This window comes from Dendropsophus ebraccatus, chromosome 1, assembly GCF_027789765.1.
Source record: "Dendropsophus ebraccatus isolate aDenEbr1 chromosome 1, aDenEbr1.pat, whole genome shotgun sequence".
In the NCBI taxonomy this organism is placed as follows: domain Eukaryota; kingdom Metazoa; phylum Chordata; class Amphibia; order Anura; family Hylidae; genus Dendropsophus; species Dendropsophus ebraccatus.
In genome coordinates this window covers 20,540,802-20,557,315 of record NC_091454.1, presented here as the reverse complement: position 1 = coordinate 20,557,315, position 16,514 = coordinate 20,540,802, and the positions used below count along the sequence as shown (strand labels likewise).

Genomic DNA, 16,514 nt, shown 5'->3' with positions numbered 1-16,514 from the left:
ATCTGACCCCCCCCCCCCCAACCACTTGTACCTTCAGATAGCTGCTTTTAATCCAAGATCTGTTCTGGGGTCCGTTTGGCAGGTGGTGCAGTTATTGTCCTAAAAAAACAACTTTTAAACTTGTAGCCCCGTGCCAAACGGGAGTATCTGTGCCCTAATTTGCACCACCCCTCTGCCCCTCCTCCCCACCCTCTTCATCATTAGGAATGCCACTGAAACATTTTCTCCATGCTGAACATTGCACAGGTGATTAACAATCCAGCCCATGTGACGTGCTGACACAGGTGGGGAATAGGAGACAATCTGCCTGGGGCATTCCTAATGATGAGGAGGGTGGGGGAGGGATGGAGGGGTGGTGCAAAGTTAGGGCACAGATACTCCCGTTTAGCACGGGGCTACAATAACTGCATCACCTGCTGAACGGACCCAAGGACAGATCTTGGATTAAAAGCAGCTATCTGAAGGTACAAGTGGTTTGGGGGAGTCAGATTTTGGGTACAGAGTCTCTTTAATTCCTAATAACGCTGTATGTATAAGAGTCGCCATCAATGTCCCATGATATCTTCCAAAAGCAGCGGAGTGCCTGTGTAAGGGTCATATGCAAAACAGGAGTCCGTGGAGCCTCGGTTGCGAGTCTCAAAACACGGGATAGCCAGATATCTCTGTGTAAGGGTCATACCCTGTATTCCAAGGTAGCTTTATAAAAGTGAATAGGAAGGAGCTGCAATACCACAGGGATCCTGCAGGATTGCTGTTTTTGGGGAAAAGCAGCCCATTTAAACTATGAAAAATTAAAGTCTGTTTGGAAATTTATTTTTACAGAAATCAAATTTTTACAGACGATATTAAGAAAGTTTAAGTGTTGCCAAAGCTCTCGGCTCATCTTTTATTACGTAAAGGGGTTGGCCACTTTATAGTAAAAATCATTAGTGTACTGTATTAGTAACTACTCACTGTATATACTGACAGCAGCTCCCTGTGGTGTACCTCATAGAGCTAAAGGGGTTGGCCACTTTATAGTAAAATAGTTTGGTGTACAGTCTTAGTTAGTGTCCCCACTGTATATACTGACAGCATCTCCCTGTGCTGTCCTGCTCTGTGGTGAGTCTGTCCATAAGATGGCTGACATTGAGGAGCATGTGACCATGCCCCGCCCCCAAGTGTCCACCACTTAGCCTGTATATGCCTATGGAAGACACAGTGGGCGGGACATGATCACATGCTCCTCCATATTGGCCATCTTATGGACAGACTCACCACAGAGCAGGACAGCACAGCCTGGAGGAGGGGAGTCTGATATTAGCTCTATGAGGTACACAGGGAGCTGCTGTCAGTATATACAGTGGGGACACTTACTAAGACTGTACACTAAACTATTTTACTATAAAGTGGACAACCCCTTAAGATACAAATTGGCTTGGGCTAAACACAGATCAGTTGATGTCTTCACCTATATCTATGTGATATAAAAGAGCATTAAAGGGGTTATCCAGGATTAGATAGAACACTGCTACTTTCTTGCAAAAACAGCGCCACCCCCGTCCTCAGGATGTATGTAGTATTACAATTCAGCTCCATTCACGTTAATGGAACTAAACTGCAATACTATATCCCAACTGAGAACCGGAGAGGTGCTGTTTCTGGAAGAAAGCGACCATGTTTATCTAGGCCTTGATATCCTTTTAAGCAGTCTGTCAGACGCAAAGGGCTATCCTCATATCATAAAGTGGCATTTTCCTAAGATTTTATGAATTTGGGACCCCACCAATACAAGAAGAAGGGATCACAGCACCTACTTATCACTGCAGCCCCTGCACTGCATTGTAGCCACCTGTAGCCTGTCCCATTTACATGAATGGAGATGTGCCGTAGTTCCCCTGCATTTTTAGATTGGTTGGGGAAGTGACTAATTTATAAAATGATGGTATATTCTGGCCTTATACTATCATTTACCCCTTGTCTGCTTTTGTCAAGCTGACCTCACTGGTGAAAGGAACTAGCAGCATATATTCAATTTCCCAGCAGCGCCCCCGCAGGGGACATAAAGCATTACCTGATGCCCATTGAAATGAGTAGCTGTCAGTGTAGTGCATGGACAGACTGAGTCCTCCAGCGACAGGCACCCTCTTTGCAGCTATTCTGGCTCTAATTTTGGTTACTATGGTAACTTGACCAGAGCAGTGTCACATTATAGGACCTAGGATATGTTATTACTATGGACTGGCACCCCCACCAATGACGAGATAGAAGGTGCAACACTAAAATGGAGCTGGACCCCTTCATATTCTAGAGTCATTCATATAGAGGTACCCTCCCCCCTTCTACAACGTTCAGATATCCCATAATACAGGGGTAGAGATCCTTGGCTCTCCAGCTGTTGCAAAACTACAACTCCCATCATGTCTGGACAGCCAAAGCTTTAGTTTAAGTGGTGTCAGAAAGTTATATAGATTTGTAATTTACTTCTATTTAAAATCTTCCGTCTTTCCATACTTATCAGCTGCTGTATGTCCTGCAGGAAGTGGTGTATTCTTTCCAGTCTGACACAGTGCTCTCTGCTGCCACCTCTGTCCATATCAGGAACTGTCCAGAGCAGGAGAGGTTTTCTATAGAGACAGTTCCTGACATGGATAGAGGTGTCAGCAGAGAGCACTGTGTCAGACTGAAAAGAAAACACCAATTCCTGCAGGACCTACAGCAGCTGATAAGTATGGGAAGATTTAAGTTTTTTAAATTACAAATCTATATAACTTGATTTTTGCTGGAGTACCCCTTTAATCACTGCTTTATGGCCAAGACCTAACATAAGGTACGGGGTACAATTGGGTTGGGAGGGGGATACACAATATCCTAGTTGTATAGCTGTCGTGTGTATATGAATTATATTTATTGTGTGCATTTGGTATATATTTCAGAATTCTATTTTTTTTCCGGTGTATTCATTATTTAATATTACAAAAAAATATATATATAAAAAAAAAAAAATATATAGAAAATAAAAACCTGGTCAGAAATCTCTAAAGTCAGTCCTGAGACGGGATGAAGAGAAATCGTCAATTAAAAGCCAACGATGTTGGTTCTATAGAGAACTACAAAGTGGGAAATTTATTTATGTATGATTTTCAGTGATATATTACTCATCTTGGCCACATTGTAAATATAACAGATGTAACAATAAAGTTATTCTAATTTTTGTCTACGCTGTGTGACAAGTATCGGGTGTTTTTGTGTTTCCTGAAGCAATAAGGTCCTAAATTCTGGGGACATAATGATACTATCCCCCAATTACATTTACTGAAGATTGTCAGAATAAGCCTCCCTGCTCCATCTAGTCTGCCCTATTAGTATTTCCTCTATTAATATCCAAAGACACAGATATATGTATATCCCAGGCAGGTTTACATTTAGTTACTGTAGATTTACCAACCACATCTGCTGGAAGTTTGTTCCAAGCATCTACTACTCTTTCAGTAAAGTAATATTTTCTCACATTGCTTCTGATCTTTCCCCCAACTCACTTCAGATTGTGGCCCCTTGTTCTTTTGCTTAGTAAGGACCAGGGTATCAGGAACATAACAAAAGCCTCTAGAAGTCATATGATCCCTCCAGAGTGTAGTTTCTCTGTTTAGCTTGCCATGAAAAAGAAATATTAAAAGAAATTGTGTGTTAAAGAGGAAGTCCAGGGTCAGATTTTTTATTTTATTTTTTTTCAAAAGAGCTGGGTAAATATAATATGTGCTTACTAGAGATGAGCGAACCTGGAGCATGCTCGAGTCGATCCGAACCCGAACTTTCGGCATTTGATTAGCGGTGGCTGCTAAAGTTGGATAAAGCCCTAAGGCTATGTGGAAAACATGGATATAGTCATTGGCTGTATCCATGTTTTCCAGACAACCTTAGAGCTTTATCAAAGTTCAGCAGCCACCGCTAATCAAATACCGAACGTTCGGGTTCGGATCGACTCAAACCCGAACCCGGTTTGCTCATCTCTAGTGCTTACCTCCCCGACTCCAGCGATGGGGTCCGCAGTGCTCCGCTCCCCTGGCTGCTTCCTGGACTGAGCAGGGACCCGGGTCATGTCATATTAGGCCCGCTCAGCCAGTCAGCAGCTGAGGTGGGACCCCGCTACAGCTGTTGAATGGCTGAGCGGGTCTGACAGGACATGACCCAGTAGTGGATTATAATAGGGGCGTTTTGGGCGGCAGCCCGGGGCCCTGAGCTCCTGGGGGGCCCATGACCACCCAAAAAGACTTATACTTTCAGTGGTGTACTGTCTCCTGGATACACTGCCGCCATGATTTGCAAAAATCACAGTTTTTTTTGTGGCAATTTTGCACAAATCAGGACATCATGACATTATATGTCCTGTACTATGAACACCAGGCTAGTGCTACCATAGTTACAGTGGGGTGGGGGGGCCAGGCTTGGTGAACAGCCCAGGGCCTATGGTAAAGTTAATCCGCCCCTGACATGACCCTGCTTAGTCTAGGAAGCAGCCGGGGAGCAGAGGACAGCACTAGAGCTGGGGAGGTAGGTGAATGTTGTTATGTTCAGCCACAAACTTCCCGTCTCTTTTGAAAAAAAAAAAAAAAAAGTCCGACCCTGGACTTCTCCTTTAACAAATTTTTATTCTTGCCAATGTATCACCTTGAAAATGAATACTACAGCTACCCCAAACTCATAACATCACACAGCTATTATACAGCATACGACACTCACATGTGCAAAATGTGGTAAGAAACGGTGGATATGATAAGTCACATGAGCAGAGCTCTGCAGTGGATTGAGCGTCAGATGTGGACACTTAGGCCGCATGCACACACTCTGTAGATTACAGATGCTACGGAGTGTGAAGCTACAGTCTGACATCAGGAACTCCCGGCATCATGCATCATTGGGAGCTCCAAACCAATTAAAATCTTCCCGCTACTATAAAGGCACAGTTGCACTGCATCTGTGATCTACGGAACGTGTGCATGCAGCCTAAGGGTGGTATTCACGGCCCGATGATTGCTGTAAGCGAGCGCTGATCTACTAGATTGGCGTCTGCTTTCAGAGCCTGTTACACAGCATGTGGCAAGGGCTGCATGGGTGTGGTTAGCGATATCGGTGCAGCCCTTGCTTTATACAGAAAATATTAGAAAATAAAGTTATACTTATCTCTCCACACTCCCCCGGTGTCCTGCTACCTTCTCCACACTCACCGCAGCCACTGCTAAAGCTGTCTCTGAATTTACAGGGCTCTTAGTCAATCACTTGCTGAGGCGGGACGTTACCAGTGACTGAGCAGGACACTGTGCAGGAGCTGGTCGACATCTGCACTGGGGATGATGGGATCGAGTAGAAAGCATGGAAAGCTTGATGTCCCACTCCACATGCTCCTCCAGGCTGCACCTCCGATGAACCGGCAAAGCAGGGACACCCCTATAGCCCAGTGCCTATGAAGCAGCCAAGACACGGAATGGTGCAGAATTACTGAAGACTAAAGATGAGCAAACCCCGAGCACACTCAGCTCCGTCCAAACCTAAAACTCTCAGCGTTTGATTACCGGTGGCTGAAGAAGTAGGATGCAGCCCTAGGGAGTCCTGGAAAATATGCTTATAGCCTATGGCCTATGATTGTATCCATGTTTTCCAGGACTCCCTAGGGTTACCAAATGGACCAGGACTCCCACTGGTAACCAAATGTTTAGTTTCAAACAAACCTGAGCGTGCAAGTAAATTCTCACTATACTTCACCTGCTCCACGCTCTGGCTTGCTTCGGGGGTTTCCGGCATGTCCTGCTCGGCCAATCAGTGCGCTGCCCCAAAGCAGCGCACTGATTGGCTGAGCGGGACGTGAAGACGTCGGGAGCCGGTGAAGTATATGCTCCGGCGGCGGGGGGTTAATGAGGCCGGCTGCGGACATACTCACAGTGGTATGTGCATCCCGCTGCAAGTTTGTCTGCCCATACAGTGTACAGGGCAGGGAGCCACACCGGATCTCGCTGCAAATTCGCAGCTAAAAATCCGCTGCGGATCCGTTACGTGTGAACGCACCCTAAAGGAGGTTATTCAGAATAAGGAAAACATAGATGCTATCCCCCTGGAAACTCTCTTGTCCTCAGTTTGTGTGTTGTACTGCAGCTCAGTTCCACAGAGTTGTAATACCACACACAACCTGAGGACAGGGGTGGCGCTGTGTCAGGAACAAAGCAGCCATGTTTTGGTTTTTTTCCCTTCACCTTCTCAAGTCTAAAATAAAATAATAATTAGAAGCAGGCAAATAAGTGATATAAGTGATGTCATTATCACAATGAAGAAGATGAATTGATTATTCCAGAATCCTCACTGCATAATCATCAGAAACAAAGCAAAGCTCGTGTTCACTGTTCACGGGCAATAAAGTTTATTGAAGACGTGCACCGCAGCCAACAAGCTTCGGCGCTGGAGCGTGACGTCACCAAGCCGGAAGCGTTTTCTGCCGCATCAGAAGGGAAACCCGGAAGTGATCCGAGGAGGCGACGCTCTATGGAGATGGAGGCTGCGGAGATTGAACGCTCCGGGGAGGAGGAGGAAGAGGAGGATTTCCATGACTGCACCGAGGAGCTTGCTGCAGCTAGGAGAGTGTTAGAGGAGGCGGAGGGGGAAGAGGCGGCAGAAGTCTCTGGAGCGGAGTGTAAGAATGCAGAAGCTGTGAGAGCTGAGGAGGAGGAGAGGGCTCTACCGGCTGCAGAAGATGTGGAGCTGGAGGAGGAGACCCTGCTGGAGATGGAGAAGGAGCTGACTGAGGAGGAGAGGGAGGTGAGACAGGGGTGGGGACCCCCAAGAGGATGATGGGAGTAGTAGTAGTAGGGATCAGTATTGAGGATAATGGGGAGTAGTAGGGATCAGTAATGAGGATGATAGGAGAGTAGTAGGGATCAGTAATGACGATTATGGGGAGTAGTAGTAGGGATCAGTAATGAGGATAATGGGGAGTAGTAGGGATCAGTAATGAGGATAATGGGGAGTAGTAGTAGGGATCAGTAATGGGGAGTAGTAGTAGGGATCAGTAATGAGGATTATGATGAGTAGTAGTAGGGATCAGTAATGAGGATAATGCGGAGTAGTAGGGATCAGTAATGAGGATAATGCGGAGTAGTAGGGATCAGTAATGAGGATAATGCGGAGTAGTAGGGATCAGTAATGAGGATAATGCGGAGTAGTAGGGATCAGTAATGAGGATAATGCGGAGTAGTAGGGATCAGTAATGAGGATAATGCGGAGTAGTAGGGATCAGTAATGAGGATAATGCGGAGTAGTAGGGATCAGTAATGAGGATAATGCGGAGTAGTAGGGATCAGTAATGAGGATAATGCGGAGTAGTAGGGATCAGTAATGAGGATAATGCGGAGTAGTAGGGATCAGTAATGAGGATAATGCGGAGTAGTAGGGATCAGTAATGAGGATAATGCGGAGTAGTAGGGATCAGTAATGAGGATAATGCGGAGTAGTAGGGATCAGTAATGAGGATAATGCGGAGTAGTAGGGATCAGTAATGAGGATAATGCGGAGTAGTAGGGATCAGTAATGAGGATAATGCGGAGTAGTAGGGATCAGTAATGAGGATAATGCGGAGTAGTAGGGATCAGTAATGAGGATAATGCGGAGTAGTAGGGATCAGTAATGAGGATAATGCGGAGTAGTAGGGATCAGTAATGAGGATAATGCGGAGTAGTAGGGATCAGTAATGAGGATAATGCGGAGTAGTAGGGATCAGTAATGAGGATAATGCGGAGTAGTAGGGATCAGTAATGAGGATAATGCGGAGTAGTAGGGATCAGTAATGAGGATAATGCGGAGTAGTAGGGATCAGTAATGAGGATAATGCGGAGTAGTAGTAGGGATCAGTAATGAGGATAATGCGGAGTAGTAGTAGGGATCAGTAATGAGGATAATGGGGTAGTAATAGTAGGGATCAATAATGAGGATGATTGGGGGATTAGTAATAAGGATGATGAGGGAGTAGTAGTATTGTTCTATAGGTTGATAGGAGAGTAGTAGTATGGATCAGTAATGAGGATAATGGAGAGTAGTAGTAAGAGATCAGTAATGGGGTATTAATAGTAGGGATCTATAATGAGGATGATGGGAGAAGAGTAGTAGGGATCAGTAATGAGGATGTTTGGGGAGATTAGAACTTGGAATTAGTAAGGATGATGGGGGAGTAATAGTAAGGATCTATAATGAGGATGGTGAGAGAGGAGTAGTAGGGATTAGTAATAAGGATGATGGGGGAGTAGTAGTAGGGATTAGTAATAAGGATAATGGGGGAGTGGTAGTAGGGATCAGTAACGAGGATGATGGAGATCAGTAGTAGGGATGAGTATTGAGGATAATGGAGAGTAATAGTAGGGATCAATAATGCGGATGATTAGGGGATTAGTAATAAGGATGATGAGGGAGTAGTAGTATTGATCTATAATGAGGTTGATAGGAGAGTAGTAGTAGGGATGAGAAATGAGGATAATAGGGTAATAATAGTAGGGATCAGTAATGAGGATAATAGGGTAGTAATAGTAGGGATCTATAATGAGGATGATGGGAGAAGAGTAGTAGGGATCAGTAATGAGTAATGTTTGGGGGGATTAGAACTTGGAATCAGTAATAAGGATGTTGGGAGAGGAGTAGTAGGGATCAGTAATAAAGATGATGGGGGAGTAATAGTAAGGATCTATAATGAAGAAGATGGTGGAGTAGTAGTAGTTGGGTATTAGTAATAAGGATGATGGTGGAGTAGTAGGAATTAGTAATAAGGATGATGGGGGAGTAGTAGTAGGGATCGGTAATAAGGATGATGGGGGAGTAGTAGTAGTAGGGATCGGTAATAAGGATGATGGGGGAGTAATAGTAAGGATCTATAATGAGGATGATGGGAGAGGAGTAGTAGTGATTAGTAATAAGGATGATGGGGGAGTAGTAGTGATTAGTAATAAGGATGATGGGGGAGTAGTAGTGGGAATGATGGTCAGATATTAGCAACAGGTTCTCCAACCTGTTGCTCTTCCACGTTTGTATAACCACAACTCCCAGCATGCCCAGACACCCAGCCAGGGATCAGTGACTTGGAGTAATCCCATGTCTCCATTGTTATCCTGAGCTGTTTGTCCCAGGAGCCCATGTGACCAGGTGATCAGCCTTCAGGCGCTGTCTGACTGCCGCCATAGCAGGAACAAGGCTGCCACCTGTAACGCTCTTATAACGTGATCTTATCTGTTTACCTTCAAAGGAGAGGAGGAAGGAGAGCACTCGGCTGAAGGAAGAGGGAAACGAACTCTTCAAGAAAGGAGGTAGGTGTATGTGTACCATAGAGTCAGGACAATGTGCCAGATGGCTGCCTGTGCCTTGTCAGGATTAGGTTTCCTGGGGGAAGTATGGCGCTGGCTGAGGACCCTGCTGCACAGCTTGTGTGCTGTGCACAGTTGACAGATCGTGGTCATATAACCCTCTAGATGCTGCTGTCATGTCTGCTATGTGCGCTCTATTGTACAAGGGATTACAAAGACACATTGGAGGAGATTTATCAAACATGGTGTAAAGTGAAACTGGCTCAGTTGCCCCTAGCAACCAATCAGATTCCACCTTTCATTCCTCACAGACTCTTTGGAAAATGAAAGGTGGAATCTGATTGGTTGCTTTACACCATCTTTAGTGTTTATTTTTCTTCGTTTTCCACAGATTATGTTGAAGCGGAAGACATTTACTCCCAGGCCCTCCTGAAGTGTCCGGCCCTCTACCGGAAAGAAAGAGCCATTCTGTATTCTAACCGAGCGGCTGCCAGATTGAAACAGGTGAGTGATACCGTATGGATGTAAAAAGCAGGTTACTGAATCTGAGGTTTTGGGGTTCAGACCCCCATTGATCATTAGAGCTGCGCCCTTCTCATTGCCGACAATGGGCTCTATAGAAGTCTATGGTGTCCATCTGCTGCAGTGAGCCAGGGAGTAATGCAATTGGTGGGGGTCTGAATACTGACTGATCATGTCACACAGACACAGACAGTTTTTTAAAGGTAAACTACAATTCCCATCATGTCTGGACAGCCAAAGCTAAAGCTTTGGCTGTTCAGGCATGATGGGAATTGTAGTTTTGCACAGGTTTGACCCCCTGGGCTGTGACTTCTTCCCCTGTAACTGACTGTATTTTTGTACTTTACAGGACAAGACAGAATCCGCACTGACAGACTGTACAAAAGGTACGTGCACTGGATTCATCCATCTTCCCCCTATCTAGTAATGAATGTACATGACTCCGTATCCTTTGTCTGCAGCAATAGAGTTAAACCCTGACTATATCCGCGCATTGCTGAGGAGGGCCGAGCTGTACGAGAAGACGGATAAGCTCGATGAGGCGCTGGCAGATTACAAATCAGTTCTGGAAAAAGACATGTCGTGTCGCCAAGCCAAAGAGGCCTGCATGGTAAGGAGCGCCTGTGGCCTTCATTAACTCTTTACACTTTCAGGTCTGGGCCAAAAATTACCTTAAGGGTGCCTTCACACGTACTGGATCCGCAGCGGATTTCTTGGTATAGTGAAGTTCTCTGGGATCACATACCTGCAGCGAAATTTTCACTCCCCTGCAGATATGTGACCCGGCCCCTTTAACCCCTAGCCCGAAGCATACATTACCTGCTTGGCACCGCGGCTGTGTGAAGCTCCTGGCTCCCCTCGCTCCTCATCAGCCAATCAGTGCACGGCAGCAGGGGGAGTCGGGAGCCTCACACACAGCTGTGGTACCGAGCAGGTAATGTATGCTCCTGGCCAAGGGCAGCCCTGGAGCATACATCACCTGCTCCAGGCTCCTGCTTGCTTCAGAGCCTCCCGGCATCTCCCGGCGGTCTAGGTATAATACAGTGCAGTACAGATCTGGACTGCAGTGTATTATGCATTTGTATTACCCTGACAGGCGTAACAGATCAGACTCTAAGGGCACTGTAAGAAGGACATTAGAGGCCTCAGTGAGGCCTCTGGTTGCCTGGCTACCATTGGGACTCTGCAATCCTTTCTCCCTCTGTTAACCCTGCTAGATGCTACGGTGGCTTTGACCTGGTGTCTGGCTATGATTAAGAGCTGGGACATACCGCGGATGGCACAGGCACTGCTTCGGTGCACGTTCATTAGCGTTGCTGTCGCGTCAGACATAGGCTGCAGCAACATTATTTTACAGTGCAGCAGCAGCAGAGGGGTTAAGAAAAGACGATTAGATACATACATCTGGTCCATATAGTGTCAAGGTCCTTTTACGTGAAAAGATCTTTGGCTGAGAACGGCCACGAACAAGAACAGCGCGATTGCTGCATTGTTTGTCGGGCCATTTAAATACATTGCTAGATTTGGGGCGACAGCAATGAATTTTACAGATTTAGGATTAAGGACCATAATTGCCCGATTATTCATCCTAATAATTTTTTTTTTCCCTTTTAAGCGTCTGCCCAGGCAGATCGAAGAAAGAAACGAGAGATTAAAGGAAGAAATGATCAGTAAGTAGATGGCTCACAGTTTCTACTCCATGAGCAGTCCGACCTTATCCTCCCTCAACTTCTTACAGCGAGTCTTATTTTTCTCAGGTAAACTAAAGGATTTAGGAAACCTGGTCCTTAAGCCTTTCGGACTTTCCACAGACAACTTCCAGGTCAACCAGGATGCCTCGACCGGCTCGTATTCAATCAACTTCCAGCAAAATCGGAACAATAACAGATGATGTGGGATCAGCCTACAGGAGCGGAGTGTAATGTGGTCAGAATAGACTTGAGCCTCCCTGGCTGTGCCGCTCCTGAGGACATTGTTGGATACTCGGCCTCCGTTTTTTTTTTTGTTTTTTTTTTTTGCTTTGGTTTTGTACCTGCCTGTGTGGTACAAGCAGCAGTTTGTGTTCTCTCCCCACGGTTGTCCTTTACACTTGGGTGTTTTAACCATTGGGAACAGCTCTATATAAATTATTTCAGGAAACAAAATCCCATTCAATCTCTTTCTAAATGGAATCTATCACAGGCAAAGGCTTTGCAGCCAGATTCAGAATGAATCCAACCATAGATCCCTAATACAGCGCCCATAAATGCAAGTGCATCCTTCTGCTTCTTTGTAGATGTAGTGTGAACAGGTATTTACATAGAGCAGGGATGGGGAACCTCTGGCCCTCCAGCTGTTGCAAAACTACAATTTCCATCATGCTAAAGCTTTGGCTTTTCCAAGCATGATGGGATTGATAGTTATGCAACAGCTAGTAGTCCGAAGGTTCCCCATTAGATATGAGCGAATTGACACTAATAATGAAGTGAAGCGCTTTGTTATCTCTGCAATCCGCATCAGCCGGCTGCCTTTTAACTACGTGCCGCTCCTCCCTGGGTGCTGAAAAAAAAGCTGGATCCAGCCCTGGGAAACTTCTCCCAGTTTCCCAGGGCTGGATTCAGCTTTTCCCTGAACCTAGGGAGGAACAGCTCATAGCCGGCTGATGCGGATTGCAGAGATAACAAAGCGCTTCACTTATTATTAGTGTCAATTCGCTCATCTCTATTCCCCATTCCCAATAGCAGAATTTGTTGTTGCACTCAAGAGGGGAGACATCCAGTTTTATTGCATTGTACTGGTCTTATTCAGACCAGTATTTATGAAGACCAATAAACAAGTATGCGGTTTTTATATTAGGCCCCGTCCTCAATTGCCCGGCTGGATTCACTTAAAAGACGCATACCGTTTAGGGAATCTGGCCTGACCTGTGCCTGCTGTGCGGGGGGTGCAGAAATCTACACCTTCTCCTGAGGTGTAAATCAGGTGTGGGAGGTAGGGTTGTGGAGTTGGAGTCGGAGCTAGTTTTGGCTGGAGTCTGAAAAAATGTACCGACTCCGACTCCAGCTTTAAAAAAAAATCTAAGAACAATTTAGAATTGAGTTTTGATTTTTATAAGTTTTGCTCATCAATATATATTATGAGCAACATTCTAATAGGACATTGTTAGTTTGTTTCTGAGCTGGAAGAGTCCATTGTGTGGGGGGGAGATCTGTGCTGTTCTCTTCCTGGATGCTGGATGACTGTATATGAGCAGCAGTGTAATATGAAGATATCCTGTGTAATATGTCTTCTCCTCCTCTATAAGTAGTGTAGCAGTAACCTCCGCCCTCAATGTGGTGTTTTTCTTCAGTGTTCTATGGCTGCAGCAGGCTGTGTGTGTGTGTGTGTGTGTGTGTGTGTGTGTGTGTGTGTGTGTGTATGCTATGGCTGCAGCAGGCTGTGTGTGTGTGTGTGTGTGTGTGTGTGTGTGTGTGTGTGTGTGTGTGTGTGTGTGTGTGTGTGTGTGTGTGTGTGTGTGTGTGTGTGTGTGTGTGTGTGTGTGTGTGTGTGTGTGTGTGTGTGTGTGTGCGCGCATGCCCCCACACCCACAGTGACCCCTCTTTATATCGCTGTGTGAATTCTCTATATCACTGTGTGACCCCATGTATATCACTGACCTCTATATTACAGGTATCTGGCATTGTTAGCAGTGTTTAAGTATAGTGAATATTTTGTTAGAAACATAGAAGATTTTCAGCAGGAAAAGACCACCTGCTTCATCTAGTCTAGTTGTGAGTAGTTCAGGACATGGAGGCTGGAGACTGGCTGCATCCACTGCACACACAGGAGAATCTGCTTTATATACAGTATTCCTTTATTCACTCAGGATCATGTAGGACATTAGGGAGAAGCTGCTGAGTCAGTGTGATAAATAACTTCCCTGGTATATGACCGGCCATTTATGAAGGAGCAGGAGTCGGTCCGGATAAAATTCAGGAGTCAGAGTTGGAGCTGCGGCTTATCGCCTCCCCAGCCCTGGTGGGAGGAGGCCACTACCTTGCTGCGCCCCCCTGCCCATCCATTGGGCGAGCGGGAGATATGGCAAGCATATGCCAGGGAGAAGGGGTGAATTTGTGCCTTTTTTTTCTTGGTGTACACCCTCCACTGCAGCCTTTATAAATCTCCCCCTGTGTGTCCATGGAATGTAAGAACAGATCCAGTCCTCCAAAATGACATATGCCCTCATCACTGGTTAATAGATGAGCATCCTAAACACCTATTTAAAGCGACTCTGTACCCACAATCTGCCCCCCCCCCCCCAAACCACTTGTCCCCTCGGATAGCTGCTCTTAATCCAAGATCCGTCCTGGGGTCCGTTCGGCAGGTGATGCAGTTATCGTCCTAAAAAACTACTTTCAAACTTGCAGCCCCGTGCTAAACGGGAGTATCTGTGCCCTAACTTTGCACCCCCCCCATTCATCATTAGGAATGCCACTGGAACATTTTCTCCTGTCTGACATTGCACAGGTGCCTTAACGACCCAGCCCATGTACCGTGCTGACACAGGTGGGGAATAGGAGGCAATCTGCCTGGAGCATTCTTAATGATGAGGAGGGTGGGTAGGAGGGACAGAGAGGGTGTGCCAGCCTAATGCATACACAATCTAAGCCCCGGCCGTTGGGCACGGGGCTGCCAGTTCAAAAGTTGTTTTTTTTTGGACAATGACTGCATCACCTGCCGAATGGACCGCAGGACAGATCTTGGATTAAAAGCAGCTATCCGAAGGAACAAGGGGTGCTGGGGGGTCAGATTGTGGGTACAGAGTCACTTTAAAGGTGCTATCCAGGATTAGGAGAAAAGCTGCTTATTCCACCCCCCATGTCCTCAGTTTGTGTGTGGTATTACAGCTCAGCTCCTTTACCTGGAATGATGGAACTGAGGACAGGAGAGGAGCTACTAGATTTTGGGAAGGATGACTAAAGTCATCTGCATTCTGACTTCTCTACACAGGTGTAATGGGTAAAGTTTTCATACCTTATTTTATATCATACGTCATGGTGCTTGTTCCAGTAAAAAGTGATCTTTCATCATCTGCGGATTGTGCTACCAGGGCGGGGCTTCACCGTTACAGTGCCACTTAGTCCCGCCCACATCATCGTATGCCCAACCCTCCGTGGCGTCATCTGCGCATAGGCTCCGCACCTTGAAGGCCATTAGTATGGGCCAACCTAGAGGGGGTGGGGCCTAGACCTTTGTGGGCTGTGAAGCTCCGCCCAGGCGGCACAATCCACAGATAAAGATGACTTTTAACTGGAACAAGCACTGTGAGGTATGATATAAAATAAAGTATAAAAACGGCTAAATTTACCCTTTACACCTGTGTAGAGAAGTCCGAATGCAAAAAGGGGGGGGGGGGGGGCAGTGTCACTTCACTACTTGGTGTTCCCAGCAGTAATGAGAACACTTGCTGAAATAATGTACAAAATGTTCATCTTTATTGAGATTTATATTAATGCTACACAACATTCTCTTGAATGGACGTACACATGAGTTGCATGAAAAAAAAAAAAATTAAATATTCAAATATTAAATTTTAAATATTCAATCGGAAAAATAAGACCAGAAAGTAATGTCCTCAGAAGAGCCATCCTGATCACGGAGATGTGTCGCGGCTACAGTGACGGAGCAGATCAGGAGTGAGCGCTTACACTGTATACTCAGGTTACACTATAGCCGATCGGCTCATTGCATATATGGCATGTAACAGGATGAAAATACAACTTCATGGTTGCAGTACCCTTGTTCTCCAGTAGGGAGCACTGCTTCCTTTATGTCTTGACCTCAAGGCTGATGCTTTGTTAGAATGTAGTAGATCACAATTACTCTTTTTCCTGGAATCGGACCTTTTATTAAAGGTTCTGTTTGAACATTATTTAGGCGAGATGATTTTCTATGTCTGCTGTCCCTATGACAACACTACCTGCCAGCACATATTATCATTGAGACCAATCTCATAGCCACGGCTGGGAATAGAATGATCTGGCTCCTAGGAGGACTGCCCAGAGTCACATGACCAGAAGTCCCGCCCCAGAGGATCCTTAGAACCCATGTGACAATCTATAGGACAAGGGTAGGGAACCTTGGCTCTCCAGCTGTTGCAAAACTACAACTCCCATCATGCCTGGGCAGCCAAAGCTTTAGCTAGAGAGCCAAGGTTCCCTACCCCTGCCATAGGAGAATGTCAAAATCATTGAACCAGAAGAATCCTTTGATGCCTTGTCCAAGCCCCAAACTACTATCACCCTGCACCCCCCAAAACACTCCCTTCCCAAACTAGCCTTTATGAAGGCGTACATCCATAGGGTCAAGAAGGAGGCGGACAGTATATTTGCACCCCCACCTTTCTAAAGGGAGTAGGAGGCTACCTTAAAGTGTCACTGTCGGGTTTTTTTTTTTTTTTTTTTGCAGAAATCAATAGTCCAGGCGATTTTAAGAAACGTATTTGGGATTATTAGGCAAATCTGCCATTATCTGCATTCAAAAAGACTTTCCCCAGGTCCCCCCCCCTCCCCTCCTCTCTCTCATCCACTGCTCATTATCAGGAAATCTCGACTCTTTTACATCAGTAGGGCCCTGTGTAACCTATGGAAAGAGGAGGGGAGGGGGAGGGAGATTAGTCACCAGCAGAGAACAAAGGATTACACAGCGCGACCTCTGTGAAAGCCA

At 45.9% G+C, this 16,514-nt stretch overlaps 1 protein-coding gene across 1 annotated transcript; it reads left to right on the top strand.

The window, feature by feature from the left end:
• Window positions 1–6,453: 6,453 nt before the first annotated feature.
• Window positions 6,454–12,356, top strand: TTC1 (tetratricopeptide repeat domain 1). The gene is made up of 7 exons (XM_069953187.1): window positions 6,454–6,783; window positions 9,251–9,311; window positions 9,700–9,812; window positions 10,180–10,216; window positions 10,292–10,440; window positions 11,446–11,500; window positions 11,588–12,356. Exons 1-7 carry the CDS (start codon window positions 6,511–6,513, stop codon window positions 11,719–11,721), a joined length of 822 nt encoding a protein of 273 aa, XP_069809288.1. The 5' UTR covers window positions 6,454–6,510; the 3' UTR covers window positions 11,722–12,356.
• Window positions 12,357–16,514: the final 4,158 nt, after the last annotated feature.

Coding starts and splice junctions, on each gene's coding strand:
- TTC1 (XM_069953187.1), top strand. CDS start 6,511: ATGGAGATGGAGGCTGCGGAGATTGAACGCTCCGGGGAGGAGGAGGAA. Junction 10,217..10,291: donor ACTGACAGACTGTACAAAAG/GTACGTGCACTG, acceptor CTTTGTCTGCAG/CAATAGAGTTAAACCCTGAC. Junction 11,501..11,587: donor ATTAAAGGAAGAAATGATCA/GTAAGTAGATGG, acceptor TATTTTTCTCAG/GTAAACTAAAGGATTTAGGA.